The 23,338-nt window shown below is 38.6% G+C and overlaps 1 protein-coding gene across 7 annotated transcripts in view; it reads left to right on the top strand.

Moving 5' to 3' along the window:
• The window catches only part of Usp3 (ubiquitin specific peptidase 3), a 76,966-nt gene that overhangs the window by 20,768 nt on the left and 32,860 nt on the right, over positions 1–23,338 (top strand). For 6 of the 7 annotated variants that reach the window (XM_038324431.2, XM_038324430.2, XM_042054815.1 and 3 more), the window contains 2 exons: positions 5,144–5,204; positions 9,758–9,889. In XM_038324431.2, the coding sequence (XP_038180359.1) occupies positions 5,144–5,204; positions 9,758–9,889 (193 nt within the window). Of the gene's footprint in view, positions 1–898; positions 1,686–5,143; positions 5,205–9,757; positions 9,890–23,338 lie in introns of those variants that run through there. The other variant, XM_038324432.2, reaches the window with a different exon arrangement.

The raw sequence follows: 23,338 nt of genomic DNA, 5'->3' as shown, positions 1-23,338 counted from the left end.
AAGGGTTCTTTGTTAGGGTTGGGGGTCATTGATCAAGGCCCAATTCAATCAGTGCAAGCAGAAGTTCTGATCACTGTGTTTTCTGCTAAGAATTCTAAGAGAAAATTTCTTATCTGCCCTCTGCCACGTGACTTGGTACCTTTTCTCAGTATGGCATGTCCATGTTGCTTCTCCCTGCTTCTGCTTGCGACTCCTCAGACTTTGCCCTTCTCCCAGCATTCTCACTTTGGCTCACCTGCCTAACCATACCCTGTTCAGCTGTTGGCCAGTCAGCTTCTTTATTAACCAATGAGAGTAGTACATATTCACAGTGTACAGAGGATTATCACACAGCACTTAGGGTTTTTTTTTTTTAATGTAATATAGGGAGACATTAGGAGTGATGTGTTGGTAGCTGCTTGTTCATTTCCCGGCTTCCGAGACCAGAAATAATCACACACAGAAACTATATTAATTGTAATACTGTTGGGCCAATAGCTTAAGTGGATTGCTAGCTAGCACTTTATCATAAACGAACCATGTCCATTAATCTGTACATCACCAGCCTGGTGATGGTGGTGCATGCCTTTAATCCCAGGAGGCAGAGGCAGGTGGATCTCTTTGAGTTCGAGGCCAACCTGTCTCGAAAAACCAAAAAAAAAATGTGCATAATCATGAGGTTGTGGCCTATCAGCAAAGTTTCAGTGGGCTCTGGCAGAGGCATCTATCTCCTGTGGCAGCTATATAGCTTCTCTCTCTCTCTCTCTCTCTCTCTCTCTCTCTCTCTCTCTCTCTCTCTCTCTCTCTCTCATCCAGCTATATTCTGTTAAGCCATTGGCCGAAAGCAGCTTCTTTATTAACCAGTGGCAGTAAAACATAGCATACAGAGGGGAATCCTACATCAGTAATGTTTATACTTATTAAGAATTAATCACACTTAGGGCTGGGAACACATGTGACACTGAGCTTTTGAGTATAATACTGTTCAGTACAGAAAGATCCCCAATGGAAAGCAAGTTAGTTCAAGATAGTCTGCAATGCCTTAACCTTCACTTCCTTGTCATGCCTTTGGACAGCTTCAATTCCTGTTGGTGGAATTCCTTAAAGCTCCCTTTCTCTTAACTAATAGTGCCAGGAATGCTGTTGACCTGATTGGCAAATGGAAGATACTGCTTGCTGGGTGGTCATACATCACTGTATCCTTGTAATTCTAAAAAGCTGTGTGCTTTGCTTACAGTTGTGAGTCAGAAGACACTTGTCTAGGTTTTCATCAGGCAGAATATCTGTAGTCAGAACATCTTAACTCAACGTGTTTCTGGGGAAATGATTGCTCCTCTGTGCTCCCATAATGTCATTTCCTCTGACCCCTTCAGTGTAGGCTTACAGTATGTCTCTTTCAGTAGTAAGACTTCTCACATGGTGGCCAATCTCCTCTTGAGCTAGCATTCCAAACAATAGCAAGGGGAAGTGATGAATTTCTTAAGACTGGATTTGCATGGAATCACTTTGTCATTTTCAGGTGCCCAGGGCAGTCCCAGAATCAGGGAATGAGAAGCAAGAACTCTTAATGGGAACAACCACAGAATAATTAATCAGAAAGGGAAAACTGTTATAACAAATGCTTAAGCGGCTTTACCAATGGGTAATTTACTTATAAATAATTCAAGAGAGACCGATTGCTGGCCTGGAAGAAGAAAAGGACAAAGGTAAAAGGAGAAGCATGGGGAAGGTTTTCAAGGAGAAGACTGAGCTGTGCTTCCTGTCTTTCTCGCCTCAGCCCTGAGTGCTTGGTTCTGCAGTCTTCCCTTGAATCCTTTGCCTGGCATGTCTGCGTGCTTGCTCTTCTCCCTGGTTTGATCTCCACTCAGTCCTCTCCAGTCCTCCCTGGCTCACTATCCTGGCCCTGGCTGCCTCCTGGTGCTCTGTCTAAGAACTTCATGTTGTGTTGTTCTCTGGAAACGTAATAGAGCATTATGTGCCTGGCTCTTAATTTCCAGGAAAGTGGGTTAGTCTGCATCATAATTCTGCTTATATTTGTAGACCCTTTATGATGAATGATGCTCCTTATCCTTAAATTTTAAGAGGATAGTACTTGTGCTTTGGATTTTATATGGAATGTGTGCACATGCTTCAATATTAAGTACTTTGATTATATTTTTACAAATCCATAGTTAAAATATTCAGGTTTTTATTTACTACTAATGTTTAAAAATTATGTCTGCTAGTGTAAATTTAGAGTGTCAATATTTTTAAATTTAGAGCATTAAATTTGTTATGAGAGAAGAAATGTAATTTTGAAACACTGCAGACAGTATAGTTGTGAGAGCAGGTTCCAATGTCTCCATTCCTCACACTGTGCTTTTTTGGGTGGGGAGGATGGGGTTTTTTTGAGACAGGGTTTTTTTTATAGCCTTAGCTGTTCTTGAGCTCCCTCTGTAGATTAGACTGGTCTCAAACACAGAGATTCATCTGCCTCTGTCTCTCCAGTGCTGGGATGAAAGACGTGTGCCACTGCCTATATTATATAACTGTTTTTAACATTACTGTCTATGTGTCCAGACTTTAAAATGATTTCTTTGCAGGTGCAGACACAGAAGCATATAGTTTTTAAAATTATTTTTATTTTATGTGTATTGGTGTTTTTCAGCAGGAAATGGGAAGTTACAGAGAGTTATAAGCAACCATGTGGGTGCTGGGGATAGAACTTGGGACCTCTGGAAGAACAGCCAGCCAGTGCTCTCTTAACCACTGAGCCCTCTCCCCAGCCCCAGAAGTTAAGCCCCATATAGTTAAGGTGTCTTTTAAAAACAGAAGTGAAGCCAAATGGTGATACTTAGGTGCATAGTTCCAGCTATTCTGGAGGCTGAGCAGGAGAATAAGCCCAGGGAGGGATTCTAGCCTAATTTGGACAGCACAATGAGACACTATCTACAAACACAAAATAAGGGTCAGCAACCAAAAACATGGCTTTCCTACTGTGGTGACTTAAGCCTGTAGTCAGATACTTTGGAAGATGCGTCAAGAGGATTGAGAATTTGGGGCCAGCATGAGCGAATAACTAAGTAGCAAGACATGAAAAATAGTAGGTTTTAGACCTACTTCTCAGTACCAGTCTGTTCCTTCAAACACCGTATGAACCCAAGTTCCTGCTGGCTCCACAAATTAACAAAACGTGTAACTTCTTCATGCCTCTTTTTTGAGTATAGTTCCTACCTCCTGGGATTGTAAAGGGTTAAATGAGGTGATAGTCATGAAAGTTGTAATAGTTTCTGGCAACATAATAACAATGGGTGCTATAGAAACATTAGATCACTATAAATGAACTTTATTTTGAAGAAGGGTATTGTTTTGGTTACTAAAACTTTTAGAATGTTTCAGGTTTAAGATTGTGTAAGGGGGTAAAGCTCTGTGTTTCCCTGTTGCATCAGTATTTGTGGTAGTTTGAATAGCGATTTTTAAGTACTTCTCACCCCTTACAGCCCTCCTGCTGTAGTGAGATGCTGTTACTTATAGGCAGTGTGGTAGAATGCTTGCCTCAGATGATGGAAGGTGGGAAAAAACATCTGAAAATCATTGGGCTTCGAAAATGATACTATAGTAGCACTTATTCTTTGGTTAAGCCTCTTGTTTCCCCTTAGATTAACAATAATTTCTCTTTTAAAAAGAGGTTGGCAGACCCATGAAACAAATACAACTATTGCTTTATGAAATTTTGTGTTTTCATGCTGCATAAAATAATCATATTTTAATAAGAAAATCTTCGGAAAAGGTTTATTTATGTTTATGTAATGTGTTTGCTATGCACCCATGTGTGTGCCTGGTGCTCTTGGAAGCCAGAAGAGAGTGTTGGATCCCTTAGAACTAGTTACAGATCACTATGAGATGCCATGTGGGTGCTGGGAACTGAGTCCTCTGCAAGAGCTTACCTACTGAGCCATCTCTCCAGTCCTTGTTTAAGCCTTTTAAGATTAGGTAGAAAGTAAAATTGGAAGGTTTTTATTTATGAAGGAGGTGATGTGAGTGCCTTTCCCCCTAGTTCTAGCCCACTTTGAAAATGTTAGGTTTTAGAGGGCATGTTAGTTACTCTCTGCTCTCCATCTCACAGTGAAGACTTTCATAGTGTTCTCCTCGTCTCTGGTCATGATGGGAGAGCCAAAACTTGAATCTAAGTATCTAGGGCTCACCTTTATGATTTTTTTTTTTATGAGACAGGGTTTCTCTGTATAGCCCTGACTGTCCTGGAACTTGATCTGTAGACCAGGCTGTCCTCAAACTCACAGAGATCTGCCTGCCTCTGCCTTTGAGTACTGGAATTAAAGGCATGCACCACTACTGTCCAACTGGTAAGATCTTAACATGAAGTAAACTTTCATGTTATGACCTGTTCTATTCTTAAATTGATTGAGAGTTAAATTTTTATTATTACATGTTGGACTTTTGGGTATTTGAATGAAGAAGTGAAAAACATGTTTTTGAAATGAGTTGCTGGGAATCAAACACAGGACTCCAGCATGTTAGGCAAATGGCCTAACAGCCCACCAAAAAATTGTAATCAACACTTCAAAACTGTAACACTGTTAAACTTGAACTTTAAATTTAAAATTCTAACTTCATAGCTGTAACACTTCAATGAAAATAATTGCCTTACATACACCATCATCAAGAACATTTCATTTGTCATGTTTTCTGCAAAATACTTTTAGAAAACTAGGATTAGTCTTAACTGTGACTTAAGGTTATTCCTTTAATTAAATAAAGGAAGAGTTGCTATTTACAGCTGTATATGACCTAAATGGCAAAGATATGTGATTAAAAGAGACTTAAAAAGAAAAAAAGTACCAAATGCTTTTAATGGGAAACCTGTTGCGAGACTGCAAAAGAGAATAAGTAATAAAGGGAACATGTGTTCGTATGTTTAATTTGTGGCTAGGCCATTTTAATTGAATCAGTTAAAATGTACAACACCATGGGTGTGCATTTAAATTCTTTTTGATACAATTTTAGGTAGACAGTTATCTGTGTAAGCTCACTCCTCAGGTATGATTCCTGACCTCAAAACACCTGCGCAGCGGTGGAATTTATAATCACAGGATACCACTAGAAATTGGGGAACAATGGGAAATAACACAATCCAAATGCTGTGTTGTGTTTTTCTTTTTATTAGTGTGCAGGTCCAACAAAAGCCCCTGGGTCTGTTTGACTTGTTCAAGTGTCCACTGTGGAAGGTACGTAACATATATATTATTTATTACCCTACTTGCCTTAAAAAATTTGCCTGAAAGCTTTATATTAAAGTGTATTTAATACTTTTGTTAATCATAGCATGCCATTTTGTAGTGCTCTCAGGTTGAACACTTTGTTGTCTGATACAGAAAGGGAAAATCTACGAGGATTTTATGCTTTTATGCAGAATTAATATTTGGTGATTTAGACAACCTTCTAGTAATGTTTGCTTGAGAAAATCAAATAAGGATACTTAAATATTGAAACAAAAGTTTAGCAAATGATTTTTTTTAAATCTTTTTAGTAGGGTAAGATTTAAGCCCACTTCAAAGTAGTCACTTGGTTCCCATGTTTTCATTATGTCAGTGCAATCAGCACGAAGCCAGTCTTGTTCCACTTGTTATCTGCCTGTCTACTCTCTTCATTTACTTGAATCAAATTCCAGATAGATTTTTCTGGGGAAGAAAATCCTAAGAAAAATGAAATATTTACAGATAATGGAATTACCTTCGGAAGTGGCCCATGTATTACTTACTCCTGCCTGAGATATACCAAATATTTCACTTAAAATAGTTTGCCTTTCAGCCAGGTGGTGGTGGCGCACGCCTTTAATCCCAGCACTCGGGAGGCAGAGGCAGGCGGATCTCTGTGAGTTCGAGGCCAGCCTGGTCTACAAGAGCTAGTTCCAGGACAGGCTCTAGAAACTACAGGGAAACAAACCCTGTCTCGAAAAACCAAAAAAAAAAAAAAAAATAGTTTGCCTTTGAGATGGGGTGTGGCTCAGTTAGTAGAGCACTTTATTGGTATGAATGAAACCCTGGGTTCTCTTCTCAGCACTGCACAACACTTAGTGTGGTAGTTATTTCTGTGCTCCAGCTCTCATGAGGAAGAGGCAGGAGGATCAAAAGTTTAAGATTATCCTTGGTCATGATCAGTCTGGATTATAGTTACATAAGACCCTGTTTAAAAATCAGACCAAACTGAAAACAACATTTTGCTTTCATGTAGATTCAGTAGCTCCCATTTCAGTCCTAAGCATGTCTTTCCAATTGTTGGCTTCAAAATGCCATTACTTCTAACTGTAACACAGGACATTTCTACTGCCATTTAGCTTTAGAAATCATCTAGTCTGAGAGGTGGGCATGATAGTTCATGCCTGTAATTCTAACAACATGGGAGGAGGATTGCTGTGAGTTTGAGGCCCGCTTGTGTGCGTTCTAAGACAGTCTAAAGTAAAGGGTGAGATTTTTAAAAATATTTATTTATTTATTATGTATACAATATTCTGTATATGTGTGTATGTCTGTAGGCCAGAAGGGGGCACCAGACCCCATTACAGATGGTTGTGAGCCACCATGTGGTTGCTGGGAATTGAACTCAGGACCTTTGGAAGAGCAGGCAATGCTCTTAATCTCTGAGCCATCTCTCCAGCCCAAAGGGTGAGATTTTTGAGCCTGACAGTGGTGGCGCACACCTTTAATCCCAGCATTTGGGAGGCAGAGGCAGGTGGATCTCTGTGAGTTTGAGGCCAGCCTGGTCTACAGAGCGAGTTCCAAGGACAGCCTGGACTACCAAAAGAAACCCTGTCTTGAAAAACCAAAACCAAAACCAACCAAACAAAAAGAAGTCCTCTTTCAAAAAATAAAGCAAACAAAATCCAACTAACCACCCCTCCCAATAAGGAAAGAAAAAGGTGTGTGGGGAGGGAAGGTCTACTTTGAATAGCTTTCAGCAGTCGCAGTCAGCTAAATCATAGGGGTTTAAGTTGTGTTTATTTAGGATATTTCCCTATTGTTACTTTAAATCCTCATTGCATGAAGAAAACATTTTTTTTGTTCAAATATCTTGATTTTTCTCATTGTATCTTAATTGTGGCTGCTGTGGTTTCAAAATCTCCAGGCTCTAGGGAGCCTGAAAATGCTTTGGACAGATAATTTTTTAAAAAGATAAGTAGAAGCACTTAGATTCTGCACTGAAGAGGTATACTCCTCTCCTAGCTCTGAGAAGTGAGGATGATAATTCGGTAGATACGATGCCTCCAGATGGAGCAGAGTGCCATGTCTAAATGTGGACAGTTGTATGCCAGTGGAAAGAGCAGGACATTTTGAGGGGAAAAAGGGGGGGAAAATTAATGTTCTTGACAAATAGGAAGCAACAAACAGTTCTCTGGGCTTTGGAAAAGTAAGGTGAAATTTTCTAGACTCTGCATGGTGGGTTATTTATAATCAAAGGCAATTTCAAATTTAGATTTTTTTTTTTTTTGAAGTTTTGAAGGTTTCTCTGTGTGTAGTCCTGGCTGTCCTGGAACTCACTCTGTAGACCAGGCTGGCCTCAGACTCACAGAGATCCACCTGCTTCTGCCTTCTGAGTGCTGGGATTAAAGGTGTGCACCACCACCACCCACCTTGGAAGTACTTACTTTTATGTAATCTAGCTTTATGCTGTTAACTTCTGACTAGTGTGTTTCAGTAATTGCCAAAACATTGCTATTTTAATGTCATCCCTCAATAATTATACTTTTATTACTGACCTTTATAGGGACATTGAATTTTACTTCTTTTATCAAAATTCCTAGTTAGTATATTGGGTTTCACCATGACATCTTCATGCACAGATGTCAGTCTCCTTTGTTTTCAGTCACACAGGAACAGTTTAAATATAGAGGACATTAGGAAACTGCAGCATTATAACCGAAGATCTTCTCTGTGTGTACTGTGTAAAGAGGATCAGTTTCCAAAGCCCTGAAGTGCTTATGCCATTCATTATTGTTGTGAAGGAATTCTTCATTCCTGTTCTTCATGGTGTGCGCTAAAAAGATAGCATATGAAGGAGGTTACTGAGCTCACACAGGCAGAGTTTACCTTTCCAGTTAAACAGCAAGTGCTCCAGCACGCAACACACTGCTATCAGTAGTGCTTCATGGGCCTACTCTTTAAGCTATTGGTTTATTATTTGGATTCTGAGTAAACAGTAGTTAAATGTGTAAGGGAACTGCTAATGAAGTAACCACACACACTCCTTTTGAGTCAGGATTATTTAATATAATTGCCCAATACTCCGTATGATACATATACTGTAACCTCCATGCACAGGTGAGAAAACAAAGTGTAGAAAGGTTACTTTCTTACTTCTTTGGCTAGTGTGTGAAAGGCCTGACTTTGAAAGGCTAGTTTCCAAGCATGTACCCTTAATTGTTATTTTATTTTAAAACTAAATCTACTTCTGGAGACAGAGGATGTATGGTTTTAAAGTCTAGGGGGAAAAGGTATAAAAAAAGAATGATAGAATTCTGAGTTGAAGTTAAGGGTATAAGCTTTCCTTGGAATGTAGCGAAGGCTGTACTTGAGCCTACTACATGCTACCACTCTCCGTCCCCAAGGTAAGTGCAGTTCCCTGAGCAACTGTGGCACCTCACAGTGAAACTGCCAGCTTGCTTAGTCCGTTTATTTTGGTGCCGGTGATCCAACATTTGATTCACCACTTGAGGTTTTAAGTAATTCCTGTCTTCTGCAGACTGGTTGTTTTCAAAGAACTGGGATGTTTTGTGTCCTAAGGGTTTTCTAGTAGAGGCCAGGGACAGTATTCCACAGTCTTTAGGAAAAGTGTAGATGCATTTGGGTGCAGCATGCAAATGGATGTTTACTTTGTTACAGTTCTCCTGCTGTAATAAAATGATTTATTAGGGCTGGCGAGATGGCTTAGTTGGTAAAGGCACTTGCCACCAAGCCTGATTCCCCCTGGGTAGACCCACTTGGTAAGAAGGGAACCTTCTCCCAGGGATCGTGGCATGGAACCTCCCCCACCAATAAACATAATCAAACATGGTTTATTAAGCTTGAGTTGACTGAGTGATGATGGCGCACACCTTTAATCCCAGCACTCGGGAGGCAGAGGAATATGGATCTCTGTGAGTTTGAGACCAACCTCATCTACAGAATGAGTTTTAGGGCAGCCAGGGGTACACAGAGAAACCCTGTTATCAAAAAACAAAAACAAACACAAACAAACAAAACACTTGGAAAGCTGTAAAACTGGTAGGAATACAACCAACTGTGGGCTGTTTGTTCACATGGAGAAATTTGTTTTTCTGAACGTAAGTTGATTTTTCTTTTGTTTGGATTGTTCTAAACAAATGTGTTTCCATGAGTGTCGCTGATGAGGCCTTCAGAGGAAAGGTCCCATATCCAGGAGAGCAGAAACTGTCTTACTGACTTTCACATTGTAGGCGCAACTCCAGCATATGGTCCTGCGAAAGGAGGTTGATTAATTTTGTCTACAGAGTTTATTTACTTTTTTTTTTTTTATAATAACTCAAGCTGGGTGTTAGGATTTTTTTTTTTTTTAAAAAAAAACCTTAATAAGAAAAAAAGCTATAGGGAAAGCGTCAACATAGAAGTTAATCGTGGTAATGTAAATAGTAGTGAAATAAATAATTCACTACATGACTCATTTCTTCAAGAGTTGTTATTTTAATTTGGTTAACAATTTCATCATCTTTTACAACTTTTAAAAGCAATATTTAAATTAAAATAAAAATTTCATTTGGCTTTGTAAGGTATGTGAACGGCCATGCAAAGAAACATTATGAAGATGCGCAGATAACCTTGCCCAACCATAAGAGGTCAGAAAAGCAAGAGAAAGCTCAGCATACAGTGTGTATGGATTGCAGTAGCTACAGCACATACTGGTAAGTTGATATTTTCTGGAGATGGTATTGTCTTAACAAATGTGTTCTTATAAGTTAAGTTTCTTTGTTTGAAAGATTGTTTTGATAGTCTTCCTTATCTCATTGTGGTTCTATTCTCTTCTACTTCCCAAGAGGTAAATGTCAAGAATTTAGTGTTACCAACTCAGCATTTCAGGCTATTTTCACCTGTAAAGTATATTACACTTTCAGAGGAGGTTGGAGATACCCATGCCAGGTGGTGTATGCCAGTATTCCTAGCTTTCTGCAGGCTGAGCAAGACCCTGAGCTACAAAGCTAGATCCTGTGTCCAAAAAGTATAATATGGAAGCCTTGCTGTGTCCTTGTAATGTAATGTACATGTCCATTTCATGTAAATGGTAATAAAGTCATATCAGTTTTTTGTGGCTACTTAGGAGTGAATTAGTTATTCAGGCTGCAAGTAATGTTCAGCAATTTCCTTCCCATGCAGTACATGCAGAGGAATTGGAATTTGCAGTTTTAACTTGTGTGTGAAGCAGTTTCTTTTACCTGATCATAAATTATGATGAACAGTTTTTTAGTTGCTTTACTTTCAATTCTTAGAGTTGCTGACTTTGGGGGGGGGGGCATTTAGAAGACCCTTCTTGCCTTATTTGTATTTACTAAATATTCCTTGAATGTTACATGAAGGCAGTATTGATCAGAAATGGATATTTAAAGTCCAAATATCCTCGTTTGTTGACTTGCTTTTGGTGAGGGGTTGTGCTGTGTGACCCAGGCTGGCTCTTCCCTCAGCCTCCTGAGTGCTGAGTTTCTGTCACTACACTTGTTTCCAGGGTTTCTCCGAGACCCACACTTTCTGTTGAAGGGCATGCTGTCTGTAGCTAACTGTAGGAAGATGTCCAGCAAAAGGAAGAAAATTAGATCAGTGCTTTTCCATGCCTTTTAATGTTTTACAGGTTTAGCATAGTTAAAATTTGACTATTAAACATGTCTGTTCAAGGTTTAACAAGTACTCTTTGATACTTGAACAATAGAGCAGTGGGGAGAAGAAGCTTAGAGATGGGTGTAGATTCAGTAATAGTGTTTTCTGAAACCCAGGGCAGTGTGGAATACTCCTTCCTACCACAACTATGCATTAGCCAGGTTGCTGCTGGTGCTTGAACCTGGCCAGGCCTTATAGAAGACTCTACCCCAATTCATATCCTACCCCTCCATTAATCCCTGCCCCCTTTTATATATCAGAATGGTATATTCTTGGCTTATAGAATCATGCTTTCTGTGTTTATAACCACTTCTGCTTTAGTGACAGCAGAAATTCAGGTCATTCTTGAATGTCTTATCTCCCCATCACAGTCATAGGTCATATCAACCAGTGTGGTGAAGGTGCTGACAGCATTCACTCTTGATTCCAGTTAGCAGTGTGCATGGGATGCTCAAAAGGGAGCTTTGTCAATACAGTTGGATCTGTATGCTGTAAAAAGCTTGCTGGTGATTTTCTTGCTATTGGTAAAATTCTGAGGAAATAGCAAATCTTTGAGGAAATTTCAAGGATCAGCTTAATGGGTTGAAATTATTTTCATAGGCCTCTATAAGAACATCTATTATATATTTTATTGGCTTTGCATTTTTGTTAGCTTGACATTGGAGTTTAATTTCTTTTACATTGCCGTAGCATGCAAAGGTAGTAGGCATCATTTCATGGCTGAATTAAATTAGAAAATCTTGAACCTCGGTGGAGAATGCACCCGGGAGTGGCAGAAGCTTTTTGGCCAATCGCCAGTCTTTTGTGTGCGGTTGAACAGAGCTCTAAGTGTGTAGATACCCAGAGCTTCAGAAATGCAGGAAGGAAGCTGCAGCTGGAGGGGTCACATTAGCTGCATTTGTAGGCTTGAGAACAAAATGCCAGGGAACCACACTGCAAATTACACTGACATGTAAATCCATCCCCCAAAGGAATTGGTGATTGATGTGAGTTCATGAAGCTTTGGTTGGAATTAGTTTTTTCCCCATACCTTAACTCTTAGAGAGAAACAGATTCTCTGAGTAAGGGTATTGTGTCACTTCTCAGTGTTGTTGAGGAAGTTCCTTGTACATCAGGTTTCCAATGGCTAGACTGAATGATAATGTTCAAAGGTAAAAATACTTGAATATTTGATTGTTAAGCATTTTGACTTCAGCTCTTCTTCCACTTCCCCTAGTAGCTTACCCAGATTGAACCTAGCTCAGGATTGCACATGCTCAGCAAACACTACTGATTTGTATCCCAGTCTCTTTTTATATTTTTATTAATTTGAGACAAAGTTTTGCTAAAATATGCAGGCTGTCCTTGATCTTGGTCAATTAGGAGCCCAGGATTTATCCTCTCAAATGCTGGAATTACAGGTGTGAGTCACTACACCCAATTTTGTGAAGCCCTCCCCACCCCTTTATGGTTGGTGTTATAAGGTATTCTGAGGCTAACAGTTGTTATTGCCTGTGTGTGTTCATGTGTGTGCACTTACATGTCATACCATAGTTGTTGAGATGTCATTGCCTGAGTGCCATAGCCTTGTTGTTTGGAGACAGGATCTCTGGTATTTAGGTTAGACAGCACTGTCTGCCCAAAGGTCCAAGAGGTCTCCTGTCTGCTTCCCCAGGGCTGGGGTTACAGATATCCCAGCTTTTACATGGGTATTGGAGATAACACAGGTCCTTGGAATATGTTCTTTGCCAACTGCACTATTTTCCCAACCTCTACTTACAGTCTTTGTTTTCTTTTTCCAAGAGTCTTGCTCTGCCCCTTCCTTGCATATAAAGTTATCACTGAAAATTCCTTTCTCCTAACTCCAGTTACAGGGGATAATCTCTGCTGAACTCTAGTTTCCAGAACACTAGTCATTTCCTGTTCCATGTCAGTCGTTTATAAATCTCCTTGGAGACAACAGAAGCCACCTCTTATATCTTTGTTTTCCTCTTTGTCTTATGTTTGAATGACGGAGGACTGGGGCAGGAGCTCAGTACTGAAACACTTGCCAAGTGTGGAAAGCCTAGTTCAGTCTCTAGTACTGAGGTGGAGAATATTTGGTTAGTTGTCTTTTAACAGGGGAAAGGATGTACCAAATCTGCAATATTGTGTCCTTTGGTCCTCATAAAGGTCTGAAGGCGCATGACAGAAGGCAAACACTTTCCCTTCTGCAGATAGGCAGGGAGCCCCTTTTAATTCTGATGTTAGCAGAGCCTCCAGAGAGAAGGCATATACGGTAATCCTGACATAAGCAGAGGAGAGAAAGCATATCCATTAATTCTGATAGAAGAGAGCCTCCAAAGAGAGGGCAAATATGGTAAAAGTTGTGGTTTGGCACAAGCCCACTCCCTGAGAAAATCCAACTGACATGAAACAGATAAAGGATGATTGCAATAGTTAAAATCTCCCCAAAAATTTTAAATAAAGACCAATTTTAAGTTTATTGTTTCAGTTTATTGTTCATCCTGTTCCCTTCCCAATACAAATGGAATTATATGTGGTATACATTATTGCAGTTGAAAAGAAGCACAAATTAAAATTAGTTTTATGTAAAAAGACTTATGATGGCAATAGATTAAAAATACCAAATAATTCATTGATATCTGACTTAGTCAGCTTTAATCCTTGTGAGCAGCAGCCGAATGAGAATGAAGGATTACGAAAAAAATATTAAAATTACTAGAATGTCTTTTTCCCAAAAGCATCCCTTCAAACTAATATGAGATATGAGCTCATTCATGTCTAAAACTGCTTGTATTTCAGATTAATTTTATTTTTATTATTTTTAACAGTTATTATTAAAAAATAAAAAAATTATTGTCACATAAACTCTTTAAAAAAGATTTGATTACCCCCCCTTTTCTTTTCTTTTTCTTTTCTTTTTTTTTTTTTTTTTTTTTTGGTATTTTGAAACGGTTTCTCTGTGTAGCCCTGGCTATCCTGGAACTCACTCAGTAAACCTTGAACTCAAAGAGATCCACCTGCCTCTGTCTCCTGAGTGATGGGGATTAAAGGCGTGTGCCATTACTGCCCAGTAATGCTGGTTTCTCCACCCCCTATCCCTCCCCTCCCCTTGAAGGTAGGGTCTAGCTTTGTGGTCAAGGCTGGCCCAAAACCCATGCTTTGTTCCTGAGTATTGGGATTGCTTCTCCTCTCCTGCCTCAGATTCCCTCCTTTTCCCTGAGGGATGGGGAGGGGTGGCAGGAGGTCTCTTCACTGTGTTGTCTAAGCTGGCCCGGACTCCTGGGCTCATGCCATCCTTCTGAGTAATGGAGATCACAGGCATAGACACAAGCTGTCAGTGTTTTAAAGAATGGAAAGCAGGGAGAGATTTACTTAAAAATTGTGTTTTGAAGTATAAAAAAAACCTTTGTAATAGAAGTGACCTCAAATCATGAAAGACTTCTTTAATAAGCCAGTGCTTATCTGATTTTAGCAGAGGACGGGTATTTTATCTGAGTGTACTCTCTTCGTTTTCATAATTGGAAATTTGAGGCTAAGACAGTAGAATTTAATAAAAGAATTTAAATATACTCTTGATTTCTAAAGACTTTCTTTTGGATTTTAACTTCAAGTTTGAAATATGAAGTTAGTAGAATGTCAGCTTGCATTTTCTTCAGTATCTGTCATTTATAATAAAGTGTTTGCTTCTACTTGTAAACATCAAAATGTTATGTATTTGAATGAAAAAGAGGTGCTTTCTGAATCCTAGCTACTTTCTTTTGTGATACTTAACATGTTTTTTATGAAGTGTTTGCTCCTTCACCATTGGTTAACAAAGTTGCTTCCTTTGCATAATGGTTTCTTCTTGTTTCAGATGAATAAAGAATCGTTTCATTAGGTATATTTACTTAGTTAATCAAGAATTTGATGTGAAACCTTATGGCATTAGTAACTTCCAAAATATCAACAGCAGTGGTGAAACAAGCAAATGCTGTATGGAGAACATTAAAGTTAAGAAAGATGTGGACATTGTCTCTGGTTTTAGGCATGACATGTGTGTTATTCAGTATAGTAGCAATTGGGAAGTTAAATGTCATGAGTATAATTGAGAAATTCAGTATTTTGTTTTAATTTATTTTACTGAGAAGAATTTAAGTAGCCCCATGTGGCTAGGTTAGTACTGGATAATTTAGTCTCAGCATATCTGAATTTAACACTAGCTAAATTAATTTTATGAAACTCAAAAAACTTTAAGGAAGAAATCTGATAGAAGGTCCAGAAAGAAACCAATTTCAAAGTAATCTTTGTTAATTAAAATAATTGCAAATAGAGCTGGGCAGTGGTGGTGTACATCTTTAATCCCAGCACTCAAGAGGCAGACACAGGTGGATCTCTGTGAGTTCGAGACCAGCCTGGTCTACAGAATAATTCTGTCTCAAAAAAACAGAAAACAAAGCAAAACAAAATAATGGCAAATAACTGTGCCTTAAAAACAGAACTCATTAGTATATTTTAATAGTTAAATACTTAGTAAGTTAACTGCACTTGTTAGCCAACATTCATTTTCAAAGAAGCCTCAGATTATTTTATCTTAAAAGCAAAAAAATGTATTTTATAAGTATTGTAAATCAACCCTCATTTTAATAAAACTGCTGTTAATATGTTCTCTAATTTAAAAAATTCAGTTTTAATTCATACACATATGTATGTGTCTGAGTGTATGTCAAGTGTGTGCAGATGCCTGTGGAGATCAGAAGAGGGAGGGCATTGGATTCCCCTAGAGTTGGAGTTAGAAGTGGTTTGTGAGCCCATCTATCATGGGTGCTGAGAACTGAGTTTGCTTCCGCAGGAAGAGCTGTCCTTCCAGCTCTCCAAATATGATTTGTAAATGTTATTTTTCATTTTAATATTCATTTACCTAATTTTTCTTGTTTTGCTTTTGTTGTTGTTGTTTTCCTTTTTCTACTAAATAATGAGCCTTTCTCCTTACTAAAAGATAGTCTGTTAACAAGTAGAGCTCACATTTGCTTGAAGAGTCACTGAAAACCGCTAAGGAAAAGATCACATGATAGCTTAACAGTTGGTTCAGGGATACAGACAGTCTGTGGCTTCTGGGAATGTTAAGATTTTCTGAATTTTGATTTTCTTGTGCTGTCCTAGTTTCTCCTACCACAGTTTTTCAATACAAGTCACAGAGAATCCAGGAGAGGAGCTTTCTGGTGCATTTCAGCTAAACTTTGCTTAGCACTTGCATCTTCATGTGCTGGAGTATGCACATGTGCAATTTTGTTCTTGGGCCAGGGAAGATAATAAATCAAGATTATTTAAATCAAGAAGTAGGAGGCTGGAGAGGAATAAAGGAAGAAAACCAACATTGCCAGGTGGTGGTGGCGGTGGTGCATGCCTTTAATCCCAGCACTTGGGAGGCAGAGGCAGGGGGAATCTCTTTGAGTTCAAGGCCAGCCTGGTCTACAGGGTAAGTTCTAGGACAGCCAGGGCTACACAGAGAAGCCCTGTCTTGAAAAGCACCACCCCTCCTCCCACCCCCCCAAAAAGGAGAAAGAAAACCAACATTTATTGATGCTCCCTTTGCCTTCAGTGTAGTGTGGTAAAAATCAAATACATAAAAATTATATCCCAATAAGTGTTCTTACTAGTGACATTGAGAGTGTTGAGCTGCAGGGCAGTTGTGAACACTTTTAAAAAATTCTCTCTCTCTCTCTCTCTCTCTCTCTCTCTCTGTGTGTGTGTGTGTGTGTGTGTGTGTGTGTGTGTGTTGCCTACATGTAATACTTTAAAAAATTCTGTGTTTGGTGTGTGTGTGTGTGTGTGTGTGTGTGTTTTGCCTGTATGTGTGTCTGGTGCCCTCAGAAGCCAGAAAGAGGGCATTGGATTCCCTGGAACTGTAGTTACAGACTATTGTGCACTGCCATTTGGGTGCTGGAATTTGAATCTGAGTCCCCTGGAAGAGCAGCCATATTTCCAGTCCACTGTGGAGACTTTAAAAAGAAAAAAAAATGTTTTAAAGATCATGGAAGGAAGTAAAAATGTAGTTCTTTCTTAAAGAATTAAGCCTTTTAAAAACATTTATTTATTCTGGGTGTGGTCCCCTTGGCTGTAAGGGAGTCAGAGGCTCTGAGTTTCAGGCCAGCTAGGGCTAGATAGAGAAACCCTGTCTCACAAAACAAAACAAAATATTTACTTATAATTGTGTGTATATGCTGTGGGACAATGGTCTTCTACTCTGTAAAGATTTGTCACTTGTATTGCTTTAATAAAATGCTGATTGGCCACTAGCCAGGCCAGTATAGGCGAGACAACCAGAACAGGAGAATTCTGGGAAGAAGAAAGACTCAACCTGCAGTTGTAACCTAGATGCAGAGGAATGAAGATGAGATTGCCTCGCTGATAAAGGATATCAAGCCATGTGGCTAACACAGACAAAAATTATGGGTTATAAGAGTTAATAAGATGCCTGAGCTAACTGGGCCAACCAGTTTATAATTAATGTAGACCTCTGTGTGATTCTTTGGGGCTGAACAGCTGTGGGATCAGGCAGGACAGAAACCTCTGTCAACAAATAGTGCCCAACGTGGGTCACAAACCCACACCCCTGGCATTAAGAGTCGTGTGAGATATATATACATATATATATATGGTTGTTTACAAGCCACGGTACATGTGGAGGTCAGGGGACAACTTGCAGGAACTGGTTCTCTGCATCCGTCATGGATCAAATACCCTAACCACTGATTCCTCTTGCTTTTCAGAATTTAGTTATTCTTTTATAGTTTAGTAAAATTGTATTAGTTAATGATATGGTGTAATATTAAATAATTTTAGAACAGGTAGCATCTTAGATGCCTTAAATAATCAGTGCTTATTACAGAGAAATCATGTAGCCCTCTTACATACAGATGGACTGAGAAAGAAATCAGGGAAACAATACATTTCATAATAGCCTCAAATAATATCAAATATCTTGGGGTAACTCTAACCAAGCAAGTAAAAGTATTGTATGGCAAAATCCTTAAGACACTGAGGAAAGAAATTTGAGAAGATATCAGAAGATGGAAAGCTCTCCCATTCTCTTTGATCAGTAATATTAATATAGTTAAAATGGCCATCCTACAAAAAACAATATACATATTCAGTACAATCCCCATCAAATTCCAACATAGTTCTTCACACATTTTGAAAGGACATTCTTCAACTTCATATGGAAACACAAAAAACCCCAAGATAACTAAAACAGTTTTGAATAATATAAGAACTGCTGGAGGTCTCACCATCCCTGATTTTAAGTTGTTCTACTGAACTATATTAATAAAAACAGCATGGTATTGGTATAAAAACAGACATATTGATCAATGGACTCTTAATTGAAAATCCAGTCATAAATGCATATACCTGTGGACACCTGATTTTTTTTTTAATAAAGAAGCCAGAAATGTAAACTGGGAAACAAAGCATCTTCAACAAATGATGCTGGTCAAACTGGATGGTTGCATGTAGAAGAATTTAAATAGAATCATACTTGTCACCCTGCACAAAACTCAAGCCCAAGTGGATCAAAGAGCTCAGCATAAAACCAGATACCCTGAGCCTGAAAGAGGAGAAAGTGAGAAATAGCCTTGAACTCATTGGAAGACTTTCTGAATAGAACCCTATTAGCACAGCACTAAGACCAACAATTAACAAATGGGAACTCATGAAACTGAGAATTTTTTCTTCATGGAACACGGTACCATCATTCAGACAAAGCAGCAGACTACAGAATGGGAAAAGACTTTTAACAGCTACACATCTGATAAGAGGGCTAAAATAAAAAATATATTAAGAACTCAAAAATACTAGATATTAAGAAAATATAATCCGATTTAAAAATAGGGTATAGATCTAAATAGAATTATCAAAAGAGGAAACTCAAAATGGCTGAGAAACACTTAAAAAATGTTCAACACTCTTAGTAATCAGGAAAATGCAAATCAAAACTACTTTGAGATTATATATTTTACACCTATCAGAATAGCTAAGATCACTATCAAAAGTGACAGCTCATGCCAGTGAAGATATGGAGGATGGGGAAAACTCCTCCTTTGCTGGTAGGAGTGCAAACTTGCACAGTTACTTTGGTAATCAGTGTGGCAATTCCTCAAGTAGATGGGAATCTATCTCAAGATCCAGTTATACCACTCTTGGGCATATATACTTGAAGGTTGTTTTATCCTAACACAGAGACACTTGTTTGGCTGTGTTCACTGCAGCTCCATTCATAATAGCCAGAAATTGGAATCACTGTCCCTCAACAGAATGGATAAAGAAAATGTGGTATACCTACACAGTGAAGTATTAGCCATCTGTTAAATCATGAAATTCACAGGCATAAGGATGGAACGAGAAGAAAAAAATCATCCTCAATAAGTTGATACAGCCCCAGAGAGGCAAATATGGTATGTATTTGCTTGTATGTGGATATTAGCTGTTAACTCAATGATAAACAAACTACTTTCCATAGAACCACAGAAGTGAATTACAGAGTAACGGACTGGGGAGGACAGATAACTCTCCTTTTGTGGAATATTAGTTTAAGATGTGTTACATTCTCTTACGTGCTGGAACATTTGTTTAATGATGCAAAGATGTGTTGCATTCTTTATGTTGCATTTGTTTAACTGTGTTTAAGCAGGCAAAGCTGTGCTACTTTGCCTGCCTAAAACACCCGATTGGTCTAATAAAGAACTGCATGGTCAATAGCAGGGCAGGAGAAAATATAGGCAGGGCTGGAATGCAGAAAGAAGAAATAGGAGGAGAAATCTAGGCAAGAGAAGGAGGAGTGAGAAAAGGAGGAGGAGAGGAGGATGCCACAGAGTAAGAAGGAAAGAAAGATACATAGAATAAAAAAAGCTGGTGCTGGAAAGATGGCTCAGAGGTTAAGCGCACAACCTGCTCTTCCAAAGGTTCTGAGTTCAATTCTCAGCAACCAAAATCTGGTGCCCTATTCTGGTCTGCAAGCATACATGGAGGCAGAGTACTGTATATTAATAAAAAATAAATAAATCTTTAAATAAAAAAAGAGAAACAGGATAATTAGTTAGAAAAGCTGACTAGAAACAACCCAAGCTAAAGCCAGGCATTTATAAATAAGAATAAGTCTCCAGACGGAGAAATTGGGAGCTGGGTAATGGGCACCCAAAGAGTAAAAACAAATTTGGGAGCTGGGTGATGGGCACCCAAAGAGTAAAAACAAAACAAACCAAAACAAAAACCAACCACACTCTTCCTAAGCAAGAGAAGTAGGATGGCTATATTAGGGTGAGGGGGCTTGTAAATGAAAATTTAGTTTCCTCCAAGGGGCAAACTACTCTTAATGGCAGGCTGCATGCCCAGCAATAGATGCCCATAGAAAATGCACTCAACAGCGTCTTTGGAGGGTCCTTTCTCACAGTGTTGTGTTGGAGTTTTTCATTTTTGTTTTTAAAAAAATACTTTTAAATATACTATATATATGTATATATGTATATGTATATATTTATCCTTTTTTAACCCTACATGTCTTTTGCATATGAATTAAATGGCTTCCAATTTAGTGTTTTATGTGATTCCAGAGTGTGCAAATGTGGGTCTCTGATTTTTGTGCATTATCTTGGGCTCTTTTCCTTTTGTTTGTTCTGTCGATTCCAGTGTGATAGTTTTTGCTTTATTATATCTTATTATTATCCTTCAGAAATCTGTTTTCTACTGAAAGGGAGAAAGGAAGCAGATCTAATGGGAGGGGTGGTGGAAAAGAACTGGAAGCTATAGAGGGAGGGGAAACAATCATAATATGTGAGAAGAAAATCTATTTTCTGTTTGTTTTTTTTTTTTTTTTTTTTTCTCCCCTCCTCCAGACAGGGTTTCTCTGTAGCTTTGGAGCCTGTCCTGGAACTAGCTCTTGTAGACCAGGCTGGTCTCGAACTCACAGAGATCCACCTGCCTCTGCCTCCCGAGTGCTGGGATTAAAGGCGTGCGCCACCACCACCTGGCCTGAAAATTTATTTTTAATTAAAGGGGAAGTAGAGTCAGAGCCAGCAGGATGGCTCAATGGGTAAGGGTCCTTACTACCAACGCTGACACCTGAGTTTGATCCCAAGGACTTGCATGGTGGGAAGAGAGAGTCTGTTTGCCTGTTGTTCTACTACATGGGTGTGGCATACATTCATACAGACAGAAACACAGTAAATGAGTAAGCGAAAGTCAAATAAAAAAATTTAACTTGTAGATTCATACTATTTCATATATTATCAAAATAAGTGGGGTGCCAAATTTTTTCTCTTAATTGCATTTATATTGATGAGAAAACTGACTCATGAGAGCAATTGATTTTATTTAGATTTGAAATTTTCTAAATTACAGATACATCTGTTCAAGTAATCCATGAACTCTCGTAATAACTTGTATTATCTCAAATGGTACACTGCAAACTAAAACTCACCTCAGTTTATCTGCATGAACATAGTCATCCTTCACATTTTTCTCAAGTTCTGCAAATTTACATAATGCTGATACAGTTAAAGCCTATGCTTTATTATTATTATTGTTACTTGATACCGGGTCTTGATGTGTAGCTTAGGCCGGCCTCCAAGTCATGTTTCTCCTGCTTTAGCCTCTTGACTGCTGGCCTTACATGTGGGTGGGTGTCAACACTCCTTGTCTGACTGACATCAGGATAAGCATTGGTAAACTCTTCCGCAACACAAACAGCCAATGTTGGCAGAAAAATGTGGTCATTAACTCAATATTTTCTATTTATTTTGATAATTCTGTAAACTGTGATGAGTCACATTTGTGTATTTATCCTAAACACTTTTAATCACTGCCACCATGATATGCAAGTGATTGGAGATCACAGATATTTGCAGTAAGTACATCATGGTGGAACAAATTAAAAAGGGAAACAGTAGTAAGAAATCCAAATTTCTGATAGAACATTGTCTTGATAGAAAGTTTTCTTACCTATCTGAAAGTGACAATCGTGAAAACAAATCTTAAAATGTTGATAGCATGATTTTGATTTGTCTCACTTTGAAGTGCTGGGACCACATAGAGGCACTGCACTGCTAGGCTAAGAGCTCTTACCTGTGATCAATTTTTTTGTTAAGGTTGCTGATAAATGAAGGTATTTTTTATATAAAATTGTGCATAATATGAGACACAGCATACCCAAGTATCAACTGAGTAGTGCCTCTTACCCTGCATCCATCCATCCATCCATCCATCCATCCATCCATCCATCCATCCATGGCTATGTAACCCTGACTGGACTGACCTGGAACTCAGTATGTAGATCATGCTGGTCTCATTCTGATCCAGTCTGCCTGCTTCTGCCTCCAAGGGCTGGGATTAAAGATATACACCACTAATGCCCAACCTCAGTACCTCTTACTGTTTTTTTTTAAATAAAGATTTATATATTTTGTATACAGTGTTCTGCCTGCCTGCATACCTGCATGCCAGAAAAAGGCACCAGATCTCATCATAGGTACCTGGGAGGCACCATGTGGTTGCTGGGAATTGAACTCAGGACAGCTGTAAGAATTGCCAGTACTTTTAACCTCTGAGCCATCTCTCCATCCCCCCTTTCTTGTTTTTAATACTAACTTTATTTTTTTGAAATTATACTCCTATTATTTTCCGCATTTCCCTTTTCTCCCTCCAACTCGTTCCGTGCAGTCTCTTTGTTTTCTCTCAAATTCATGGCCTCTTTTTCTTTAATTGTTGCATATATACATATGTGCATATATATGTGTATTCCTAAATACATAAATATGGATTGCTCAGTATGTATATGATCTCAGGGCTTATCACTTGGTATTGGATAACTAATTGGTTATCCATGCCCTCTGAAAATCATCCTATTTTCTGAAGTCATTGGTTGTGGCTAATTTCTTCAGTTATTTATTTTTTACCTAAGGGCAACTTTTTATGTTAAAATGCATTTTCTGAAAAATTCTTATTTGTGTGATTTATTATTTCAAAAAGTTTTTTTTTTTTTTTGAGACAGGGTTTTTCTGTGTAACATACCTGGCTGTCCTGGAATTTGCTCTGTAGACCAGGCTGATTTGAACTCACAGAGATCCACCTATCTCTGCCTTCCAAATGCTGGGATTAAAGGCGTGAGCCACCACTGCCTGGCTCAAGAAGTTTTTTATACATTTTATACATTTTTATACATTTTATACATTTTTTTGTAGCAAATTGTAATTACTGTTCTTTACTTTGTGATAAGCCACCTTTAATATTTTTATTTTTCTAATCTCTACTTGATTTATGTCTCAATAGTGTATCTTTATCTGAATATTAAAATTTCCCCCCATTCTGAAAAAAATTTAAGTAGGTTTAGCATAGTGACATACACCCTTAATCCAGCACTTGGGAGGTAGAGGCAGGTAGAGCTCTTGAGTTCAAGGCCAGCCTGGTCTACAAAGCTGTTACCAGGACAGCCAAGGCTACACAGAGAATCCCTGTTTTGAAAAAACAAA

The sequence above is a fragment of the Arvicola amphibius genome, chromosome 3 (assembly GCF_903992535.2).
Source record: "Arvicola amphibius chromosome 3, mArvAmp1.2, whole genome shotgun sequence".
Taxonomy (NCBI): domain Eukaryota; kingdom Metazoa; phylum Chordata; class Mammalia; order Rodentia; family Cricetidae; genus Arvicola; species Arvicola amphibius.
Note: the sequence above shows the minus strand (reverse complement) of the source record. Positions and strands in the feature narration are given on the sequence as shown.